Source organism: Bos grunniens, chromosome 19 (assembly GCF_055505025.1).
Source record: "Bos grunniens cultivar Pamir isolate PY7600 chromosome 19, Bosgru_T2T1.0, whole genome shotgun sequence".
Lineage (NCBI taxonomy): Eukaryota > Metazoa > Chordata > Mammalia > Artiodactyla > Bovidae > Bos > Bos grunniens.
The window spans coordinates 57,970,953-57,995,546 of NC_141183.1; the positions used below are offsets into that span (position 1 = coordinate 57,970,953).

Sequence of the window (24,594 nt, forward strand, 5' to 3'; positions counted from 1 at the left end):
CTGTGCTGTCGGAGAGGCCCATCAAAGGGCCCTGCCTTCAGCTGTGAGCAGAAAAGTTAGGGAGAGGGCAAGCAGTAGGATCGAGGTGGGAAGACGCACGTTTAGGAAAGGCAGTCCCATCTCAAAGGAAATCAACCAGCCCTGGTTTCTGGCTTCAGATATTAATCGGACCTCAGAGGCGGTGGGAGGGGAGTCCTCACCCCGTCAGAAGCATCTCTTACAATTGATTCACAGGTCATTAATTACAGCTGAGGAGGTCGAGGTGCGTTCGCAGGGCACTGAGGAGAGTCAGGCTGGGCTGGGGTCCGCACACCCCCTCAGGGAGCGCAGGGAAGTCGGAGTCACTGCGCAGCTTAGGCCGCGCTCCTCACTGGCCTTGCAGCATGCCTGGGGCCGCCAGCCGTTTCCTGGGCCCTTCCCGGGGTTGCTGACAGGGCCAGTGAGACGCGGGTGAGGCGTCCTTCTGCGGCGCAGTGGTGTTCAGACACGTCGGGGGCCTGTACCCAGGGCAGCGCTGCACACACTCTCCGTCCCTGAATGTGTCTTCCCCTGTGAGAGGTGCACGAGGAGACCCGCCCTTCTCTCTCTCTCTCCTTTCACCGGGTTCTCAAGTCACAGGAGGCTGCCCGGGGAAAGGACAGAATTGGAGCAGAAACCTCGCTTCTGGCTGAACCTTGTGCGTCATGCTGGAAGCCACCTGCTACCCAGGAAAGCTGCGCAATTCCCATCTGACAGGGGACTGTGGGTCCACACTGCAGGGCACAGATCTCTGATTCTTTACCTCCTGGGACTCATTTTCGGGGATGGCTTCAGACTTTCTAGGAAGAAGTAGCTTAGGGGCTGCCATCTATACGGGGAGTAGGGTACAGCCGTGTTAGTAAACCAAGCATTCTGGTCTTACATGCTAATTTGGGGGTGCTTTAAGAAGTCAGTGCTGATCTTGGGGTTCAAAATTCCATGCTGCTCTGCTACCAGTTTATACTGGAGTGAAAAATTAAAGATGCGACGATGGCTCTGATGCTGAAAACAGCCTCTGTGCACTGGGGCTGAATGGAATCTCAGAGACAAGAGTTTTGACTAAAGTAGAAAAGAATATTTACCGTTTTGCCACACAAAGGGGAACCCAGCAGGCTTGTGCCCCTCAAAAACTGTGTGCCCCAACCCAGGGGGATTTGGTGAGTGTTATAACAGTGGTGCAGGGGCAGGATTTCTGATAAGGATCGAAGTGTGTGCAGGGTCTCGGATGGTCTCCTAGTCTTGATGAGCTTCTCCGGTTCTTCAGTCTGGAATGAAGAATGCCACCATCTTCCGTTTGTTGGGAGTTTTAGTTCTGTCAAGAGCTCAAAGGCATTGCTCTGTGCATCCCTTGACATGGAGTCAGGCCCTGGCCCCCAAGCTGCGCTCTTGTTTCCTGACTGCTGCTCCCTCCTCTCTGCATCTCCTCCTTTCCCTGATTAGCAGCTGTTGGAATCTGCCCTTTAGAACTCAGGGAAAGTCATGGGGACAGGAGTCTATACCCTGCAAACAAGAAATGGGGGACATAGAAAGGCTTCTATGCCCAGGAGTGCCACAGGTCCCTGCTCCGTTTCAGTTTTTAGGAGGCAAGTTTGATGTTTCTGAATGAGCATTACACTGGAAGTTTGCAAACCTAGGATGGAATCTAGTCTCCACCAGCAAATGTTTGTTCTCATCTTAAAATCAGGATGAAAGATTCTCCAAGACTCCTTTTTCTTTTTTTTTAAAGTTATTTATTTGGCTGCATCTGGTCTTAGTTGTAGCATGCAGGGAATCTGTAATTATGTGTGTGGGCTCAGTAGTTGCTCCAGGACATGTGGGATCTTAATACCTCAACCAGGGATCAAACCCAAGTTCTCTGCATTAGAAGGCAGATTCTTAACCATTTGATCACCAGGGAAGACCCTCCAAGATTTTTTAATCCATTTGCTCTCCTATACGTGAACTGTGAACTTCCAGATGTTCAAGCTCGTTTTAGAAAAGGCAGAGGAACCAGAGACCAAATTGCCAACATCCACTGGATCATCAAAAAAGCAAGAGAGTTCCAGAAAAACATCTATTTCTGCTTTATTGACTATGCTAAAGCCTTTGACGGTGTGGATCACAATCAACTGTGGAAAATTCTGAAAGAGATGGGAATACCAGACCACCTGACCTGCCTCTTGAGAAATCTGTATGCAGGTCAGGAAGCAACAGTTAGAACTGGACATGGAACAACAGACTGGTTCCAAATAGGAAAAGGAGTACGTCAAGGCTGTATATTGTCACCCTGCTTATTTAACTTCTATGCAGAGTACGTCATGAGAAACGCTGGGCTGGAAGAAGCACAAGCTGGAATCAAGATTGCTGGGAGAAATATCAATAGCCTCAGATATGCAGATGACACCACCCTTATGGCAGAAAGTGAAGAGGAACTAAAAAGCCTCTTGATGAAGGTGAAAGAGGAGAGTGAAAAAGTTGGCTTAAAACTCAACATTCAGAAAACGAAGATCATGGCATCTGGTCCCATCACTTCATGGGAAATAGATGGGGAAACAGTGGAAACAGTGTCAGACTTTATTTTGGGGGGGGGGGCTCCAAAATCACTGCAGATGGTGACTGCAGCCATGAAATTAAAAGACGCTTACTCCTTGGAAGAAAAGTTATGACCAACCTAGATAACATATTCAAAAGCAGAGACATTACTTTGCCAACAAAGGTCCATCTAGTCAAGGCTATGGTTTTTCCAGTGGTCATGTATGGATGTGAGAGTTGGGCTGTGAAGAAGGCTGAGTGCCAAAGAATTGATGCTTTTGAACTGTGGTGTTGGAGAAGACTCTTGAGAGTCCCCTGGACTGCAAGGAGATCCAACTGGTCCATTCTGAAGGAGATCAGCCTTGGGATTTCTTTGGAAGGAATGATGCTAAAGCTGAAACTCCAGTACTTTGGCCACCTCATGTGAAGAGTTGACTCACTGGAAAAGACTGATGCTGGGAGGGATTGGGGGCAGGAGGAGAAGGGGAAAACAGAGGATGAGATGGCTGGATGGCATCACTGACTTGAAGAACGTGAGTCTGAGTGAACTCCGGGAGTTGGTGATGGACAGGGAGGCCTGGTGTGCTGCAATTCATGGGGTCGCAAAGAGTCGGACACGACTGAGCAACTGAACTGAACTGATAGTATGTTAGACGTGGGTTCGATCCCTGGGTCGGGAAGATCCCCTGGAGAAGGACATGGCAACCCACTCCAGTATCCTTGCCTGGAAAATTCCATGGACAGAGGAGCCTGGAAGGCTATAGTCCATGGGCTCGAAAAGAGTCAGACACCACTGAGTGACTAACACAGAGTATGCTAGAATAGGAATCTTACAAGTAAATCTAGCCTAAGGGGCAAAAGTGTGAAAAGGCCTCCTTGTTTTTTGTCCTGTGTTACTCTTGAATTCGGAGAAGGCAATGGCAACCCACTCCAGTACTCTTGCCTGGAAAATCCCATGGACGGAGGGGCCTGGTGGGCTGCAGTCCATGGGGTCGCTAGGAGTCAGACACGACTGAGCGACTTCACTTTCACTTTTCTCTTTCCACTTTCATGCATTGGAGAAGGAAACGGCAACCCACTCCAGTGTTCTTGCCTGGAGAATCCCAGGGAAGGGGAGCCTGGTGGGCTGCCATCTATGGGGTCGCATAGAGTCAGACACGACTGAAGCGACTTAGCAGCAGCAGCAGCAACTCTTGAATTTCAAAGGCCAGAATGAGGACTCCAACCCTGGGCTCCTCCTTCCTTGAGTTTCTTATTTACCTCCTGCAAGGTCAAGGAAAGGAGGAGTTGGGAAGAGTGAGAGAAGGAACTAATACTTGTTGAATGTCTAATATTTCAAGTTGCTAGGTGCTTTATATATGTCGCTTAATGCAAACAATATTAAGATGACATTAAATGACTCTGAGGCTCAGAAAAATTAAGTACAGTGTTACTAGCCTAAAAGAGCTTCTCCATCAGGAATGGTTAATGCATATTTGTTTATTAAGTAAATGGATATCAGAGACAGGGTTTGAACTCAAGGGTAATTCAACTTCAAAGCCTTAGTGTGCTAATCCACAAGCTGCAATTGGAATCACCTGGGAAAATTTTAAAAGTAGTGATGTCTGGGTTCCACCAACCGCAGCAGATATTCTGATAACAACTGGTTTGAAGTATGGCCTGGGAATCAGGATATGTTTTAAAGTTCCCTCAGGTGATTCAGATGAGCAGCAAGGTTTAAGAGCCTCTGTTTTAGACCAGATGCCCAGCTGTCTCAAGGAAGTGGCTTCTCTGGGGTTAGGTGTTCCTCCTAGTTCAGGCAGCCGTGGATAAAGTGCGGGCTCACAAGGTATAAATACCCCAGCCCTACTGGTCTGTGCAGGGCAAGGGGGGGTGGCGAGGATCGGCACATCTGGACAGCAGAGGGCTCAGGAGCCCAAAATCCTGGTGCAAAATCCTGGCATCAACTTTTCCTGGGTGTAAGCTCTGCTCCAGAGACTCTGACTGGAGAACTCTTTGAGCCTTGGTTTCTTTCTTTTTAAATATTTGCTTATTTTGGATGCACCAGGTCTCAGTTGCAGCACATGGGATCTTCCATCTGTTGTGGCCGCCAGAGACTTTAGTTGCAGCTCATGGGATCTGGTTGGTTCCCTGACCAGGGATCAAACCCGGGCTCCCTGTCTTAGCCACTGGACCACCAGGGAAGTCTGAGCCTTGGCTTCTTTAAGTGAAAGGTGAATGGTATCAAATAAGGATGTTTTATTTGTCACCAAACAAATATATATTCACAGAGATAGACTGACAACATTTTTTGTAACGTTTTCTTTTGGGGCACCTCTTCATCTTTTAAAATACACCTTCACATCTGTAAAAGAGAAGTGGCCTCCGGCCTCCCTCCCTCTTTGAAGCTTGCCAAAGTTGCCAGTCAGGGATCCACATCACTCTCAGAGAATCAGTGCTGGTCAACCAAGGATGTGCAGAGGAGATGCAGCTAGGAGAGTTCTCTAGGGAAGCAGGCTGGTCTTCCAAACCAGAGGCTGCATGTTTCCGGAGGATGCAGCACGGGTTTCTTTACAAATTCCCCAGACGTTCCCTCTCTGCACCACTAGCTGTGAATCACTGATCACCAGAAGTCACGGAAGTGAAACCTTAGAGGGATCCTCCTACCAAACTCTATGGACCGGCTCTGAATCCATCCACCCATCACATCCCTAGAACTTTATTCAGATGGTGACTGCAGCCATGAAATTAGACACTTACTCCTTGGAAGGAAAGTTATGACCAGTCTGGACAGCATATTAAAAAGCAGAGACATTACTTTGTCAACAAAGGTCTGTCTAGTCAAGGCTATGGTTTTTCCAGTGGTTATGTATGGATGTGAGAGTTGGTCTTCAAAGAAAGCTGAGCACAGAAGAATTGATGCTTTTGAACTGTGGTGTTGGAGAAGACTCTTGAGAGTCCTTTGGGCTTCGAGGAGATCCAAGCAGTCCATCCTAAAGGAAATCAGTCCTGGGTATTCATTGGAAGGACTGAGGTTGAAGCTGAAGCTCCAATACTTTGGCCACCTCAGGCGAAGAGCTGACTCATTTGAAAAGACCCTGATGCTGGGAAAGCTTGAGGGCAGGAGGAGAAGGGAATGGCAGGAGAAGAGGATGAGATGGTTGGATGGCATCACTGACTCGATGGACATGAGTTTGGGTGAACTCTGGGAGTTGGTGATGGACAGGGAGGCCTGGCATGCTGCGGTCCATGGGGTCGCAGAGTCAGACACGACTGAGCCGCTGAACTGAACGTGAGAACCTTCCTCAGCCCTCCACTCTTCCTAATTCTTTGCAGTCCTTCTTCCATATAGCTGCCAGGCTAATATTTTCTAAGGAGTCTGCTTGTGTCATTCTCCTGATTAGGATGAATTCCAAAGGCCTTGGAGTGACATGCAAGGACTTTTATGGTCTTGCCACATCTCGTTTCCCATCACATTGCCCCTCAGACCCTAGGATCCAACATTGTTGTCGCCCCTACTGGCTCAGACAGTAAAGAGTCTGCCTGCAATGAGGGAGACAGGAATTCGACCCCTGGGTCAGGAAGATCCCCTGGAGAAAAAAATGGCAACCCACTCCAGTATTCTTGCCTGGAAAATCCCATGGGCAGAGAAGCTTGCCAGGCTATAGTCCCTGGGGTTGCATAGAGCAGAACACTACTGAATGACTTCACTTTCACTTTCAACACATAAAAATGTTGTTGCTCTACTTCCTGTTTGTATTTCTTGGTTTTATGATCCTCTAATAGTCTAGGAGAGTTCTGGTCTCTCTCCCCACTGTGCTGCTACCTGGAATATCCCTGCCCATTGTTTCCTGACAAACTTGCTTTCCCTCACTCAGCTCAATCATCACCCTCCCTAGAGAGCCCTTCCAGACCTGGAGGCCATCCTGCCCCCACAATGGAGAGGGAGGGAGGCTTGGGACCACTTCTGTTTATGGACTTTAAGGTATATTCAAAAAGATGAAGAAGTGCCCAGAGAAAGTTCCAAGAAAAGCTGCCATTCTATCTCTGTAAATGTATATTCATTTGATGACAACTCAAGCATCCTACTTAAGCATCCTAAACCCTTCAAAAATGTAAGACTTGCCCAAATGAACTTCCTGCTCCTTACCCCCCATCCATCTCCAACACCCTGCTTTGAGCTAGCATAATCTTCAAATTCAAGGAGCCATATATATGTGTGTGTGTGTGTGTGTGTGTGCATGCGTGCTAAGTCGCTTCAGTTGTGTCCAACTCTGTGAGACTATGGACTGTAGCCCACCAGGCTCCTCTGTCTATGACATTCTCCAGGCAAGAATTTTATTATATATATGTAATAAAAACAAATTCCAAAAAAATTCCAAAAATTTAACATATATATGTGGTTTTGATCAATTGCATAGTGGTAATAAAGGTAAATAAAAGTGGTAATAAAAGTAAATCACACCTAAAGAAATTTTAAAAATGGGGGGGCCTTATTTTCACAGAAAATAAAAATAATCTCAGTCTATAGATATGGTTTGACAGCTGAAAAACATGGAGGAGCAATACAAGACATAATTATAAGCCCCCAAATATATACATTAGAAACAAATTCAGTAATGGACAATACCATTAAAATAATGATTTCAAGGGAAAAAGAAATGACATACAAATTCCAGCTGCATTTTTCAAGTGGATGTTGGCAGGTATCCAGTCACTTGGGGTTTTGTACCTCATTGGCTACTTTAGGAAGAGGTATGCTGTGCTTTATGAAAATGCTGATATTTAGAGCAGCTATTGCTCTATTTGCAACTATTAATACTTGTGATGGGGCTTCCCAGGTAGCACTAGTGGTAAAGAACTTGCCTGTCAATGCAGGAGACTGAAGAGATGCAGGTTTGATCCCTGGGTCAGGAAGATCCTCTGAAGGAGGGCATGGCAGCCCACTCCAGTATTCTTGCCTGGAGAATCCCATGGACAGAGGAGCCTGGTGTGCTACAGTCCAAAGGGTCGCACAGAGTTAGACATGACTGAAGCGACTTAGCACAGCATGGTACCACATACTTGTGATGAGAAATTTTAGATGTTAGCTTTATAATGTGCAATGTGGGTTCATGATTTACAAAGAATTTTAGGGAGTATGTGAGTCAAAAACTGGGAGGATCAGTGCTCTGAGAAATGTTAGGCCTCATTTCTAGGGAAGTATCTGAATATCTGGGGTGGGGGAGGGAGGCAGGGCCAAGGAGCCAGGGAAAAAGTCTAGGCTAGGGGGACGGTTGAGGCTGGAAAAGCTGACCTGGAGGTAGAGGCTGCTTCTCCTGAGGGAGGCTGGACAGCTGTGGATACTGTTCAATCCAGGAAAAACTGAGGCCACAGGAAGGCAGTGATATTCTGAAGGTTCAGCCCAACAGGTTGGGCCAAAATAGGGTGGCAGGTGTGTCCAGGAGGCAGGTAGACCTCAAAGTCCTGTATGTGAGAGCTGGGTTCCAAGGAGCCAGCCCCACTCCCCAGCCTGGGAGGGAGACTGGCAAAGATGCGAAGACCTCAAGTAAGGACACTGAACTGCAGAAGAAGGTTCTCAAGTCAGGGCGGACTGACCCCTGTAACAACCAGTCCCAGGATCTCAAAGGTTTAGTCCAGAGCAGGGTTTTTGCCCCTCATGTGACGGTCCAGTGATTCAGAGACCTCAGTCCCTTCCTCCTGGAGTCTGCATCTTCTCAAGGCATCTGCTGGAGCCAGGAGAAGAGAAAGAAGGAGATATCTGTGGGCCAGTTGTGAATCGATGCCTGGCTCACTCCCGCTCACATGCCATGGGCCAGAATCCAGTTGTCTGGACACACCAAGTGCAAGAGGGGCTGGAAAAGGTGGTCTCGGTGAATGTCTAGAAAAGCAATGGGGTTTTGTGGCCTCATCGAGTCCTATTGTGACATGCAGGACCCGCAGGATCCACGTGGTGTGCAGGCCTCTCTGTAGCCATAGCTCAGGTTCTAGGGCATGTGGACTCAGAGTTGTGGAGTGTGGGCTTAGCTGCTCTGTGGCGTGGGGCATCTTAGTTCCCCAGCCAGGGGTTGAACCCACGTTCCCAGGATTGCAAGGCAGATTCTTAACCACTGGATAGCCAGGGAAATCCTGAGAAAGCAATGGGTTTAGTAAGCTGCTGACATATTTCTTACTCTCGTCATAGACCATGGGGGCCCCAGCCTATCTCTTCATGTGATTAGCAGGAGCTAACAAGGATTGATAGAGGTATTGATAGAGGTATACAGATGGATATATGAATGTAGATGTACAGTGTGGAGACTGGGGCAGGCCTGAAGGCAGAAGCGAATGAAAAACGCTTGAGAGCCACTCATGACTTCTCGTCTCTGTGAGCCTTAGCCTGCCCTCACACTGCAAGGGTCAGCCTTTCAGCACCACTTGGTACATTCGTTAAAGCAAAGATCTCCAGGTTCTCAATAATATCAGAGGCAACAGAGTTGACTTAAAATTGGTGATGCCTCATGGATTTTATAAGATCAATCTCAGAAACACAGCTAGGCCCATAAAGTGATCACAGCTCTCCCACTTACTCATCCAAAAGAGGCATGTCACCTAAACATAGTCAAGGATTTACAAAATAAAAGTGCACCCACTAAAATACACAACGTAGAGTCTGACTCCATTGTAGCACATTGCTAGTGAAATTAAATCAAGCAATACTTATTAATAATTGCTATTATTACCACAAAAAGCAAATATTTGTTGAATTCCTGTTATACTCTGGACATTGATCCAAGTGTTTGAAATGCATGTTCTCACTTAATCCTGCTGCTGCTAAGTCGCTTCAGTCATGTCCAACTCTGTGTGACCCCACAGATGGCAGCCCACCAGGCCCCGCCATCCCTGGGATTCTCCAGGCAAGAACACTGGAGTGGGTTGCCATTTCCTCCTCCAATGCATGAAAGTGAAAAGTGAAAGTGAAGTCGCTCAGTCGTGTCCGACTCTTAGCAACCCCATGGACTGCAGCCTACCAGGCTCCTCCATCCATGGGATTTTCCAGGCAAGAGTACTGGAGTGGGGTGCCATTGCCTTCTCCCCTCACTTAATCCTACAACAACCCTACGGAGAGTAGTAGTATGTCTGTTTTGCAAGTAAAGCTCAGGGTGCTTCGGTGAATTGTCTATGGTCACACAGTAAATAACAGAGGGGTATTTAAGTCCAGGTTTGCATGCCCTGGGCTCACCCTCCTAATCACAGCAATTGCCTTTTGCCTTTGCTGAGTCCCTCATTTAAGTCACGGAGAATAGCAGCACAGAACACAAACTCGGGACTCAGACATCCTGTCTGGGTTTACATTCTGCTTCCTTCATTTCCATGAACCTGTTTCTTTACCTGTAAAACAGGAAAAATATTGGTAGCAATTTCATAGCATAAGAATTAAGTGAGATGTGGCAGGTACAAGGCTTAGGACTCAGTAACTTTTGCCTTTTCCTATTGTGCCAGGCTTTGCACAATGAAAAGTCAGAGAGGGGCCTTTGCGCCCAAGTCTTCACTGACTCAAAGCACAGAGGAGCAGAAGACGCTCACCACTTTCCTCACTTGGGACTTTCTCCTTCAGTAGTTCCCTTACCTTTATTACCAAGGAGCCATCGCCCAACCACAAAGGCAAGATTTCCATAATTTCCACCCAGATCCCGGCTAAAGACGCACAAAGAGACTTCCAAGCCAGTGATTTTCAAAGAAGGAATGGTATTGCTGTGTTTTGAAGAGAAAGGGCTTGGGGACGGATGGTGTGTTAATGTTTAAATGTGAGTGGAAAAGCCACCCCCAAGGCAGCATGTGACTGGCTCAGGGACTGAGTGACTGTGAGTGACGGGGGCATCTGCAGCGGGGCTTCTCATCAGTTCCTGCCATCTGAGACTCAAACGTCTCTCCAGGCGTGGAGAAGCAATCATTCCATCTAAGATCTGAAAATGCAAAAACACAGAATCACCTACTCAGAGAACCTGAAGGTCATTGTGCCTATTCCTCTGAGGAAGGAGAAAGCAATTTGATGGTGGTGAAATAGAGCTAACTCTGAATTATGACTGCTTAAACTGGAAGGGGCCACCTGATGGATGTCCCCCAAGCTTGGCCAAAGCTCGGATCTACTAGGGGTGTCGGAATACAAACCACACCCATGCTGGGGCGTCACGATTTCCCTCCCCACCAGCCACCTGCCCCTTCTTCTGCACAGAATTGTTTTCTGCCTTCTTTGGAGGAACAAATGGTCTGAAATACTGAATTGGGAAAAGTGCTCCAGGCACACATTCGACTCCCTGGGTCCCCATGGCAGTTATTTATTGAGGGCTGACAATGAGCCAGACTATGCATTTGTTATGTCATTAGTTCTCCCCATGACCCCCAGGGATGGAGAGTGGAAGTTCATCTCACAGAGGAGATTAAAAATGCTCCGTGGCTGTTCAAGGTCACACACCTATGAAGTGACAGCTCTGAATCACTGGGCTCCTCATTGGAGCCCTTTCTCTTCTGCCAGAGATGCTGAGCTCCTTGGCTGAAGCTGTGGCCCACACAGCAGCAGTATTCTGAGCTTCCCAGGTGACTCTAATGGGTTGCCTGGGCTGGGAACCACCACACTACATCACCTCTCCTGTAAATCAGGGATTTTTTTATTCCATCTTGCAGCACAGATTCCTGTGTGGGGTGGGAAGCCATGGATCCCCTCTACAGAAAATTGTTTATGTACAAAAAGTTGCATGCAATTCCAGGTAATTACAGAAGTTTTGAAGCTTCTACATGGATTCCCCCAAGGTCATGAACTCAGATGAAGGTCAAGTCTGTAAATCCTTGGGCTCCAGTTACTTGGCCACACATGCAAGTTAGCTGGGAGTCTTTAAGCAGTTCAGATTTCCAGGCTCTATCCCAGATGCACTGATTCAGAATCACTGAGTCTGTGGTCTAGTAATATGTTTCCAGATGATTCTCAAATATATGACCAGAAAACAGCCTTTGGATTGGTTTTAGGGGAACACCACTCTAAATAATGCCCATCTAATGAACCAGAACTCATTGCTGTCACTTCTACCAGCTACATAACCTCTCCAAGCTTCTACCTTCTCTTCCATAAACGGAGATAACAATTGTCCCTATCTCATGAGGTTAATGTGGGATTAAATATTCCTTGCAAGTGTTTAGCACTGGGTCTGACATGTAAGTACCCAATAAATGTTAATTTCTCACTAATTATATTATTAATCATCTATGTAATTAATCTGTCAATGGCTTCTTGGTGATAGAATTGGGAATAGAATCCGATATCCAGCAGACTATCAACAAAAATACATGAAAGACAGGAAACAATTCAAATTTTATTAAACATTAAGAATAACAGACAAAGTTTTGGACTTAACAGCATAAACAGCAACCAAAACCATGGTGTACAAACACACTGACATCAAGTGAACTTGTACCTGTTTAACAGATGCAATCTTTGTGGTGTTGCCAAAAGGATAATGGTGATTATTGTTACGTTTGGTAAGGTGCTCCACATGAAAGATTTTATGCCTTAACTACTCTCACACACACACACACACACACACACACACACACACTCCTCTACATACACTTAGCCCTCAGCAAAATGTACTGCCTTTAGTTGCCAAATCCAATGCATCATGATTAAAAACATGGCTTTGCTCATTTAAAAAATGGCATTAATTGTAGAGAAAACCTAGAGGAGATCTTAGCCTCCTCAGTGGGGGCCTAGGAGCCCTTAGCAGGAAGCTGGCAGACTGAGAGCAGGTGTCTATCACCTTCTGAAACTGCTCTGATTAACACGAATTAAGTTTTCCTAAAAGGAACTTTAGGAATAAGGGAGGCAAACTCCTTTGCATTTTACAGAATGACCTTTGTTTTAATTTGGAATGGGGGTGGGAGTGACTCTACTTAAAATTCTTATTGACTCTTCTCCAAACAGACTCAAGACCTTTCAAACATATATTTAGAATTGAGTTCCTCACAAAACCGGTAAGTTGGAAGGAACCCCTGGGCTTTCTAGCACTGCTTCCTCTCCACCCAGTGCTAGAATTCCATCTGCGTGCTCATGAAGCAAACGGTCTTTCTGCTTCAAACGATGGTTTCACAGCGGCCTGTCATATGTGAAGATGAAAGGCCTGTCACTATCCTGCTCACTGTGGGTTTTGGAATGGTCAAAAGCGTCCACTTTCTCAAGAGGAGGAAGTGATCACTTACAGCCCTCCCATTCCCTACCTATGTCCTCCAGGTGGCACAAGCAGAACCATAGGCTGATCAATTTTTGCCTTTCTTTGCAAGTCCAGTCAAAAGGAGGATGTGACCTTGTCAAGAAGTCCTAGGCTGCTCATTCCAAATCATGTCTAAATGATGTTGGCATAATATGATTTGGATTCATTTTTAATGGCCAAGTAATTAATCTCTGAAAGATGCTTATGATGAAAAGGTGAAAAATGACAACAGGACTCTTTTAATAGCTGCAGTCTGCGGAACTCATCTGACCCTGGATGATCCAAGTCATTCCAAATCGGGCCGTGCCTTCTCATGTCATTTAGCAGGACTGCTTTATTTACTAGCTGACTGCCCTAGACAGAAGGCAGTGAGTTCAGGGGTTGAGTGCTTGTGTGTGGTGACAATGACCTACATATAAGGCACCTGTACAGACTCCAAAGCTTTAAAAATTTTAAAACGAGGTAGGTTTCTGAAACCTCCCCTGGCACGCCAAAGAATAAGTTTTATTATGATCTTTAAATTTCTTCTGCAGAAAACATCTGTGATGCTCATCAGATACAAGCAACCTAATTTCAGAAAGACTAGTACTCAAATACAGTTTTTTCAGTTACCATTTTAAACTTCAATGAATTTGGATTGTCTTCAGTACAATCCTTCAATACTTCTCCAGCTTTCTTGCTAGACATTGAACTATTTAACAATTCTGCTGCAGTTAGTCTCTTTACCTATAAAAAGGCCAACTCCATGCTTACTTGTGTCTCTGAATACCATTAATTCAGTTCTGCTTAAGTTTGATAGAGGTTTTATTTTATTAGTTATTTACCCGAACAAGGTTATTTCAATTCCAATATGCATCCATCTCCCATCATAATCTGTAGCTTCAGATAAAAAGGGATATCTGTAGGAATATTCCACTATTCAGATTCCCCAAGACTATAACAGTAAGAGAGAAGCATTGCTAACAGATTGATAAGGAGATCACCATTAAAGAACCAATAAAGGTCATTAAAGAATCATATACTCTGGACACAGGAAACTACAAAATCCCACTGATAAAAGGGTATTTTAATCTTGCAGAAAATGTTTCTTTATAACAACAGCAAAATCTCTTAACACAAGTTAGTGAAACAAAAGAACAATCACCTTTAAGGTCAAGACAGCTATCAAATTATAAATCATACACATAGCACCGATATTAACCTTATACTGTGTAAGATGCATGTGCCCACAGAGGGGAACAGAATTTTGGGGGATGCTTGCAGTGATACTCATTTTTAGAAACTCATAATTTTGAAGTGAACATTTCTGTGGCAGATGCTTTTCCTAAAAATCACTGTATCATCCAATAAATATTTGACTAACATCCATTTTGTGGTTTTGGGTTTTCTTTCTGAGACCTAATAGGAAATAAGAAAACTCCTTAGATATTTTAGAGCAGAATTCGTCACAGCAAGCTTCGATACTGTTGTAAAATTTTAATTTAAAGCAGAAAACATGCTGATGTGTCAGTGACAAAATTAAAATATTTAAGACTTCAAAAACCCCCAAGCACTTCTCTGTACAACATTGATGAATATATATCTTTGCTATATAATTTTAAAACATGGAATAGTTTTCCTTTTCTCTTTGCTATATATAATATATGTCTTCCAAAATACATCGTCAGTATTTATATCTGAAAAATACTGTACAAAAAGAACTTCCTATAATTACTCTGTATAAACATTAAACAATTTAATAATCTCTCCTTTTGGTCTACAGTAAACACTTAAATTGATCGGATTAACCACAGTTTGTGACAACACCATCCCCTTTGGAGATACACCAGTGTCTTTTACATTCATTTTTCAGAAGTCCACTTAATAAGAGCACATACGTTCAAAAGAAAACAGAGAATAAGAAACATAAGCTCCAGAATCATTAATTTATGAAGCATTCAAATATGACACCACTAAGAAAAAGGGGTTTTACGAAACATCAACTTATTAACTTAACTGATTTTTTAAAACAACAAGGTATAATTCACAAAAATATATACATTACCAAAAAATGGGGAAAACTGAATCTTAAGTAATTGAATTGTATTGAATATCAAGAGGGATGTCAAAAAAGTTAACTAGAAAATTGGGGTTGGGAGCATGGGAAAAGAGAGAAAACAAAAGCAAACACATCAATGTCAAAAGCTGTTCCAAGATGCATTTTTTGGCTGTACACTGATAAGTTAACCCCTTGTTCTTAGACCTGGCGTTTCCCTCTGCTTCCCGGTCCTGGGGATGTTCTGGGCATGCTCAAATACATTACTGTAATTTTTGCTTTTTAAAAGACAGTGAAATTCTCAGGTAGGGAAAATATCCTACTTCCACTAGTAATACTCAGGCAGCATGCTCTAGCGTACAATAGGATTATTGCTTTAGGTACAGACAGTGCAAAAACACACTCTGTGTTCTATAAGAGTACTCTTACTCGCTGGAGTTGGTAGAGTTAAAAGGAAACTTAGTAGAGAGCAGTTAAGTAAATATGGGATCTAGTAAATCTAAACAGCACTTTGAATTTGAAGACGATTATCACCAAAACTTAAGAAGTGAGGAAAGCAACCTATAACTGAATGGAGCTGCAGTGTAGTGCTAAATTACTCTGTGCACCTTACTAGCATGGTAACTTACAGATTAAACAGAAACAAGAGCCTGTGGTCTTGAAAACCGAGATCTACTATTTCAGCAGGGCCCTTTTTAGTGAACCCGAGAAGGTCCTGAAAGAGTGGGCAGGAGCACACATGAAGCCACAGGAAAGGGCGGGAGTGGGGTGAGGGGGCGGGGACCAGGAAACCCGCGCGGTCTCCTCAGTCCAGTAAAAACATGGCACCTTTCGTTTCAAAATGGCGGGCGCAAAGGGATGTACGAGCGCGCACACACACTCGCTGACCACACAGGGGCACAAACACACACACACACACACCGCGCTGACCACACAGGAGCACACACACACACACACACACACACACACACACACACACACACACACACAAACACACCCCCCAAAACGTGAGTCCGTCGTGTTGCTGCGTCTGGTAAAGTGCTGATGTCAGAAAGGTCGGTCGCTGTGGTGAAGGCCTGTCCGGGCCGCGGCCGCCCGCCGCCCACCTACAGGGGCCCATGCCGGGCCTCGTACTTAGCCAGGATGTTCTTGCACTTGCCCAGCTCCTTGCGCAGGTCCGCCACCTCCTGGCGCAGCGCTGAGTTCTCCTTCTCCAGGAAGGACGCACGAATGGCGATCTGGTTCTCCTTGAGGCGCCGCGCATCCCGCGAGCGCTTGGCCGCCATGTTGTTCTTCCGGCGCCGCGCCCAGTACTTGTCGTCCTGCCGGGAGACACATGATGCGTCAGAGCGCGGCCGCCCGGGCCTCCCTCCCTGGCCTGGCCCTCCGTCAGGCCACCTCTCCCGCCAGGCAGAGCGCAAGCCCGCCAAGTGGGGTGCAGGCCCTGCACCCCCCGGACAGGCCGAATTCCTTCTCTTTGTTCAACCCCTTCCTTCCCTGGGCGCACGTTCTTTCCGAGATAAGCTGGTACGGTATTGCTGGAAGACGACCTAGCAATGTCTGTCAAGAGCTGAACAGCCACCTCACGCCTGGGCTCTCTCCCTAGGGCAGTCCTCACTCAACCTGCGCACACAAGGGTGCGTTTTTACTAAAGTGTTGTCCGCAGATGGTGACTGCAGCCATGAAATTAAAAGACGCTTTCTCCTTGGAACAAAAGTTATGACCAACCTAGATAGCATATTCAAAAGCAGAGACATTACTTTGCCAACAAAGGTCCGTCTAGTCAAGGCTATGGTTTTTCCTGTGGTCATGTATGGATGTGAGAGTTGGACTGTGAAGAAGGCTGAGCGCCAAAGAATTGATGCTTTTGAACTGTGGTGTTGGAGAAGACTCTTGACAGTCCCTTGGACTGCAAGGAGATCCAACCAGTCCATCCTGAAGGAGATCAGCCCTGGGATTTCTTTGGAAGGAGTGATGCTAAAGCTGAAACTCCAATACTTTGGCCACCTGATGCGAAGAGCTGACTCATTGGAAAGAACCCTGATGCTGGGAAAGATTGATGGTGGGAGGAGAAGGGGACGACAGAGGATGAGATGGTTGGATGGCATCACCCACTCAATGGACATGAGTTTGGGTAAACTCCGGGAGTTGGTGATGGACAGGGAGGCCTGGGGTGCTGCGGTCCATGGGGTCGCAAAGAGTTGGACACAACTGAGCGACTGAACTGAACTGTCCAAAACTGAAAAAAATGGGCAACCCCTCCCCTCTCAATTATCAGTAGGAGCTTTGATAACTACATCATGATAGAGTCACACAACTATTAAAAATAATGATCCTGCTGAATCAGAAAGATGCTAGAGACATATCACTGTATGGGCAGAAACAGTGGAAATTTGCAGATCAATAGGTTCTCATCCCACTTCGTTTTTTTTTTTTTAAGTAATAATATATATTCAGAAATAGTATAAATCCAGATACCCAGCTATTAAAAGTGGTGCCTTCAGAAGGGAAATTGAAGAAGGTAGGATCTTTGAGTTTTTATGTCCTTCTGAACTATTAGAATATTCTATAATGGCATGTATACTTTGGCAATTAAAAACAAACAATAAAGTTCCACTTGGCCACTGATTAATAAGTTCTTATTCATGGCTAGCATTTAAATAATTTACTATAACTTTTTTTAACTGTTTGTTAACTAGGCCTTCTTAGCCTGAGCAATGTTTGATTGTGGTCGACTTGAAAACAGTCCCTTTTCCCCCCCATCACTGCTCTCTCTGCCAAAAAAGGGAAAACCGTCCTAGAAGCATTAAGAAACGTAAGTCTTCTTCCATTTATGGTGCCACCAGGTGGGTTTTGCAACCCCTTTTTTTCAACACATTGCAATAGTAAATTCCTCAATCCTAGCAATGCTAATACCCGCAGTTAGTACCACCCAGAATAAGTGAGTGAGGTCAGTTCTTACCCTGCCCCAGGATTCCAAGGGGTATTTGGCATTGGAGGAGGTCACATGGTTTGAGGGCAAGTCTCCAAGCAAGTTGCAAGGTCAGTGGTCTGCCCCATCCTTGCCCTTTACCCTCAGCCAACACTGCCCAGCAGACAGGAGGTGTGAGACAAAGTCAGTGCAGGCACCTTCTGTCTGCCTTTCACAAGCTAGTATTGTTCTCTTATTTATAAAGCACTCCTAGCTTACTATACATTTCATAATAATATATAACAAAGTGAAAAACATGATCTTCATAATGGCCAAAGAATTCTTAGGAGGCTATCCTTTGGAAACCATGGGGCAGGATTTGTTGCTTGCCATTGGGAAAAGGGCGTGGGGAGCTGGAGGAAGAGGAGAGAGGCCAGGCCAGCTGGCTGGAAAGAAGCTGGGAGGAGCTAAGAGAGCCTAAGACTCCGTGGGGTGAGAGGGTCTATGGCACATTAACAGTGAAACCTCCAGTTCTGATGGATGTTGTCTATGTTAGTAAGCCCCAGATCCACGCCCTAGGTAAATCAGGAAATCTACCACTCTCATCAGTGTTCCCAGAAGTGTGGTTTCCAAGATGATCTGAAAGAGGGACTAACTTAGGATGTATCAGAAGTTGCACACGGGGGCCAGGGAGTCGGGAGAACAAGGCCCTGGGAAATTGAAGAAGCTGTGTTTTCAGGGGGATGGAGAAGGGGTACCACCACAGGCCTTGGAGGTTTGGGATCAGGTCTTAAGGACCAGGGGAGTCACCAGCTGACCTCAGTGTAACAACCGATTTCTGAGCTCTTTTCACTTCTGAGGTACTTTCATTTCCCAGCCTCCTGTGCACATGAACAGATGAGCGAGCCAAGGTGTGAAATGTGGACCGTCTCAGGTTGGAGGGGAGCTGGAAGTAGGAATGGAGCAGGGGACACAGGAGGCAGGAATGATGGAAGGAGGGCTGTCCCCGACAACAAAACCAGCCTCCCCCGCTCTGTTACCTCAGAATGGGAGTGGGATGCAGAAGTACTGATTGGGGCTGATACATCACCTGTGTCCTTTCCCTCTACCTCCCAGGGTCAGATGCCATCTGGCTCCCGAGGCACCACCACCTGGCAAAGCACCCTCAGTCCAGTCCCATCTTCTTGAGGGTCTGTGTTTGATGCCACCTCCACTCAGCAGGCCCCTCCTGACATATCAGCACTCCCTTTTTCTCACTCGGGGGTAGGAACAATGTCAGTAGTGGGTCACCTCTGAATCCCCAGGCCCTGACTTGGCAGACACTAGCATTTGAAAAATATTTGTCAAGTGAATGAATGGGTCTTTGAAAGACACCAAGGCGATTAAACTGATTCTCAGTTAGGAACCAGTATGCCACCCCTTCATCTTCCTGGGTGGGGGCGAGATGCCTGCTAACCCAGATGAATGGCTCCAGAGAGGAAGTGCAGGCAGTGAGGGCCGCTTCGCGCACTCAGTCTGCTCAGCCAGCGCTGGAGGCCGCACATGTGGCTCCCACTGCCCCAGCTCAGTCCTCCTGCTGCACAAGAAACACCTTAGAGTTCTGCGTCCTGTTTCACCCGTGCTCCTGGTCTGGGGCCTGAGGCTTTGCTCTCAACTGAAGGAATCCAGAGACCCCTGGCAGGAGAACGTTCTTGCCTGTTCCCCACACTGGCACGTGGAAAGGCCACGTCCAGCCGCGGCGGCGGTAACATGTATAATTCCAGCACAGCGATGTTCACGTGGCCTCTGTTGCCAAGGTTACCTGGGTAATTAAAGCAGCTTGCTCCTTGCTTTAAACTTGTAAATTCAGAGACTGTGCAAGTCTGGCTAGAGGTTTTATCTACTATATAGCAGCACCTCTTCAAACTTGCCTCCACTCAAGAGGACATCCATGCTGAATGGGCTCCCTGGTTTAGTTTAAGAAGCCAGTTCTAAAATACAGAGAATTGGATGACTAAGAACACAAGGTGAGGAAAAGCATCCATTGAAAGAAGGTACTTAAACTGCCCAGGACCTAATCCCAGGGGCTCTTTTCTTATTCTATCTTTGGCTAACCATCAGTTCCCTGACTAGTCTCTGTCTTCTGGTGTGTTTACTATGCACTTTCCTCCTTTGAGTCTGACAGTTATTGAGGATGACAGTTATTGGAGGTCCTTGTTGTAGCTCCTGTCGGGGCCACATGCTGCAGTGATGTTTCTGGAAGCTAGCAGACTTGGGGACCCGGCTGGGTCTTGTTCTAACTACCAGGGCTCACCTTCACTTTCCTTTATCTCCATTTCCTCAGTGGTGCCATGACCACTTTGATCTAATGAGCCTCTGAGGTCCCCTTCACCTCGGACATTTTATGACCCTGCACCACCGCAGGTAATCTCAGGTGCTGGATGACAGCAGTGACAAATCTGCAGGCATGTTTTCCTCCAGTGCTCTTTAGGTCTGAAAAGCAGGCATAACTGGTCTACAGTGGTTCCAGAATAATGTCCCAAACTCCCTATTTTCCCAACAGGAGTTCTCTTCATGTGAACCATGTTTAGGTTTGAGAAGTTAGAAAAGACCTAATTACGCCTGCTTCCAATGCCTTGAATGTATACAATCACATCTCTATTGTTCATATGATTAGAAAGCAGCATAAACACAGACAATTCTAAGCAATGGCTAATCAAAAATGGTTCTATTTTGGTATCAGTAGGCATGGCATAATTTTAGAAAGAATTATCTTCCTAAGGTATCATAAAGGTGTCGGATTAATTTTGTTTAAGTTGCATCTGATTTCCTAAGGTAAATCTATTTTCCTTTATAAATAATGTGTCCCTTCAACACAGTAGAGAAAAAAGAACCCCAAATTAACCTTTTGTTGAGATACTCAAGTGATCACTACGTGAGATGCAGAGTCAACATTACTTATAAATAGGGTCAGGAAACGCCCCAGCTTCCTTAACAACATCCCACCCTGGCATCCAAGGTTGGCAATGTGGAGAGAGGTCCTGTCTCGCTGTTACTCCCTGAGGCCTACAGAGAAATGGCAGCAGTTAATTAGCATTAAACTCCCAAAGGAAAGGTAACCCTTGAAGACTCTGAGGTCTAGGTATCCTTCCCAATATTTTTTTTTTTCCCCTTTCCAACCTTGAAAGATCCAGATTTGACTTTACTAGGCTTTTATGGGTTTCCTTGCAGATAGCAGTGGGCTTGCTTCCTTCATGGGCTGCAAAGTACTTCATTTTATTGCTTTTCCTTATTTCTGTACATTATCAAGATACAAAAGGCACAGTACAGAAGACACCCACAGAGGAAGCAACCAGTCTTGTCACGTGCTGAAAAATGGGGCCGAAAATTATCAGTCTTGGCCTCTCTCGACCCCGCTCTCCACTTGCCCACAGCCTAGTTACCAGTTCCCGTTTACCTTCAGGTCGTCCGGGATGAAGACTTTGCGCGCTTTCTTAATCATGGGTTGTGGCTTCAGCTCTTCCTCGGAGAACTTGCGTTTGCGAGGGTCAAACATCTCCTGGCCGGGGATGCTGGAGAGGGCGAGGTCGGCCGGGTCCGGCTCGTAGCCCACCGGCACCTGGATGGTGTCGGGGTCGATGGGGCTCGGAGTATTGCGGTTGGCTGGCAGCAGCTGGCCTGGAAGAGCACAGGAGCTTTAGTTCGTGAGCCCTCTATGGAAGCCCAGGAGTGGGCTATCGACTGCCGTCTACTTGATGACACTCAGGACGAGGTGAAGAGTCTTAAGCTCACTTAAATGTGACCCCAACATCCCCCCTGAGGCACAGCAGGCTGAACACTTTACTCGTGTGTCAGATAGGGGGAAACAAAGACCCACGTACACATATTCACAAGCTAAATTAAAAAATGCACACGTTCATCCCTTCCTATAATGTAATCCCGAAGCACCAACTCTGTGGCAGGTACTTTGTTTTTTTCACCTTTAAGGTTTCTTCCAAGTGAGTCAGGGAATCAGATTAAAACCAACCAGTGAGATATAGTGAAGGGGTGAAAGGAAACCACACATGCTTGCAGAGAGCGGAGGAACAGGACACAACACAAAGAGGCCAGGGAACACTTCCCAGAGAGGATGCTTGGCGTAGCTGCATCTCTACACAGAGAACTGAGCCACAAAGGTAATCCAGGGACAGACCCAAGACAGGGGGTCAGGTTTTGAAGGAACCACGAGCAGTCCTGGGTGGCTGTCAGAGCACGAGACTGAGAGAGGCAGAAGTGCAAGAGATGTGGTCAGGAAGGTGGCCAGTAGGGATGTTCAAGAGGCCTTGAATGTCACTGAGGGGTTCTGAGCACGAAAGCAACAGGCGGAGCTGAGGTTTGGAAAGTGTGAGGAGTGAGCTGAAGGGGACAGGACTGGACACGGGAGATGAGCCGGCAGGCTGCACCTAACCCACACGTGCACTCCAGAAACACCAAGCAAAATGGAAAAGACATGGTGGAGATGCTCTAACTTCCACCTGAGGCAGCTGTGAACCAAGCCGCCGAAACGCACAAAGGTCCTCAGAGCAACAAGTTGACTGCATTTTGGCAAGTGTCTCACTGGTGAACATGAACTTGATAACAGACTGCAGTGTTTATGTGGGGAGCTCTGAATCCTAACTTCCAGTTTCACTTGAATTTTACAGTCACCCCTTTCACGCCCAAAGAATACACGAGGGGATATGCCTCAGCTGGGTCTGGCCCAGGTCCTCCTCTGCCTTCACTGCTGAAGGCCGGCTGTCACGTGGAACATCCTCTGGGTGCCATTAGAACCTACCCTGGACTGAAGGGCAAAGCCGTTGGCTTGCTTTCTGGCTAAACTGTGAAACCACACTTGTCTGTTTTTCAGAAAGGCCTGGTGGGGAGCTTGCAGAATGAATGTTCTGGGTGACCTTTTGGTCCTCACTCTGCTTTGAGCTCTCTTTGCATCCTGCTTGCCAGAGAGGAAGGGATGGGCCCCCAGGCACTGGCAGAGGATGGAGATTCTCATTAGCCAGGCTCTGCTTGGTTCCAGCTTCTAGTGGCTGCTGAGATCTGCAGTGGATGGTGTCAAGCCAGATTTGATCTTGTGCCTCTCGACACTGACTGAGAGAATGAGCCGTGTCTGACTCAAACTGGTATTTTATTTTCCCTTTAGGAACTCTCTTTGAACTTAATAATAAAGCCACCCCATACCCCCTCCCCCTGCCCGATACAAACACACACACACACACACACACACACACACAGAGGCATAAATACCCTCTCCTACCATCTAATTGCTCAGTTACTTCAAGTACTTACATTGTATTTAAACATTATACTCTATTTCTTTATACATGTTAAGCTTTACACACACACACACACACACACACACACACACACACACACACTCCTCCCCTACTGACCACATGGTCTTTCATCTTTCTTCTGTTTTATCCCCACCCGCTTCTCCCAGTGTGCCTACTTCAGAATTCTGCTTCTATAAAGAATATTGCTCATTTAATGGTGGCCCTCAGAAATGCTGGCTGCTGACATTCATTCATGGACATTCTAACAATTACACTTCACATGAGGCAGAACCTTTATCTGCATTCTTTCTCTTCAGCCCTTTCTTCCAATGGAAGTAGGTCAGCCCTACCTGAAGCATGGAGAAAACCTACCCGGACCGCAGGTGAGTCAATGGCTTTCAGTGGCTTCCCAGCATCGCAGAGCACCCAGCAAAGGACCTGAGAAACATCCAGGTCTCCCTTCTCCCAAGATACCCTTGCATCATCTTGTTTGTCTATATTTTTGACTGCATTAACTCTGTTGGACACGTTTATTTCCCCCTTTATTACTAAATGTTAACAGTATCCCTGAGTAACAGGAGGGAGGATCTTTATTATTTTATCCTACTTTTTGTGGATTTGCAAAATTTTATTAATAAGAATTTTCAAATTAAGAATCATTTAATTTTTTAAATTACCATAGATGTTCATTGCAAAATTTCAACAAATGCAGAAATGTGTCTCCCTTGCCCTCAATCCATCTTGCTGCTCTTCCCAAAGGATACCTTTAACTGTTTAGTGTGAACTTCTCAATCCTGTAGGATTATAGTACCCCTAGGTCTTACATTACTCTTTCTATATATCAGTATACCATATGCAATTACCCATGTTAGTACAAACAGAACTACTCTGTTCTTTTTAAAGGGTGAGTAGTTCCCAAAATTTGGATATAACAATTTACCTAATCATTTCCCAACTGATGCATTTTTAGGTATGTGAGTGTTTTTATAGAAGAGATTTCTAAAAGTGAGATTGCTCTTACAAAAGGCAAGTATTTTTAAATTTCTAAAAGCATTGCTAAGTCTTATCTATTTATACTTGCACCAACATTTGTGAGAGTTCATTTTTGTACAAATTAAATGATAAGTTTTAAAATGTTGCCAATCTGACTACACAAATATCACTATTGTTTAATTTACATTTCCTTCTTAGTAGTGAGACTGAACACCTCACATGTCTATTGGGTATTTATTTCTTCTCCGGTATACTACCCTTTTCTTATTTTTTGCTCCTTTTTAAGTGGATTTTGTTGCTTATTCATTTGTAAGCACTCTTTATAGAAAGAATTGTATATCAACTATGGATATAATCATTTCATCTGTTTTCTCTGTAGAAAATATTTTCTCCCAGACTATTTGTTTTCTAGCTTTGCTTAGAGTTTTGCACTATGGGTGAGATCTTGCACTATAATATAGTAATAATATCTTAAAAATTTCTTCTTTATGGCTTCTAATTTCATATCTTCTCTATCCCCAAATCATACTATATGCACACATATACATGTATATATATATACATGTATATGTGTACATATGTGTGTGGGTATATATATATATATATATATATACACACATA

General features: G+C 45.6%; 1 protein-coding gene across 4 annotated transcripts in view; it reads right to left on the reverse strand.

Annotated features, from left to right (window-relative positions):
* Nucleotides 1-11,835: 11,835 nt before the first annotated feature.
* Nucleotides 11,836-24,594, reverse strand: part of HLF (HLF transcription factor, PAR bZIP family member) — a 54,370-nt gene continuing 41,611 nt past the window's right edge. For all 4 annotated transcript variants that reach the window (XM_086360895.1, XM_086360896.1, XM_086360898.1 and 1 more), the window contains 2 exons: nucleotides 21,132-21,352; nucleotides 11,836-16,106 (listed from right to left, as the gene is read on the reverse strand). In XM_086360895.1, the coding sequence (XP_086217021.1) occupies nucleotides 15,891-16,106; nucleotides 21,132-21,352 (437 nt within the window). In that variant the 3' untranslated portion in view covers nucleotides 11,836-15,890. The remainder of the gene's footprint in view (nucleotides 16,107-21,131; nucleotides 21,353-24,594) is intronic.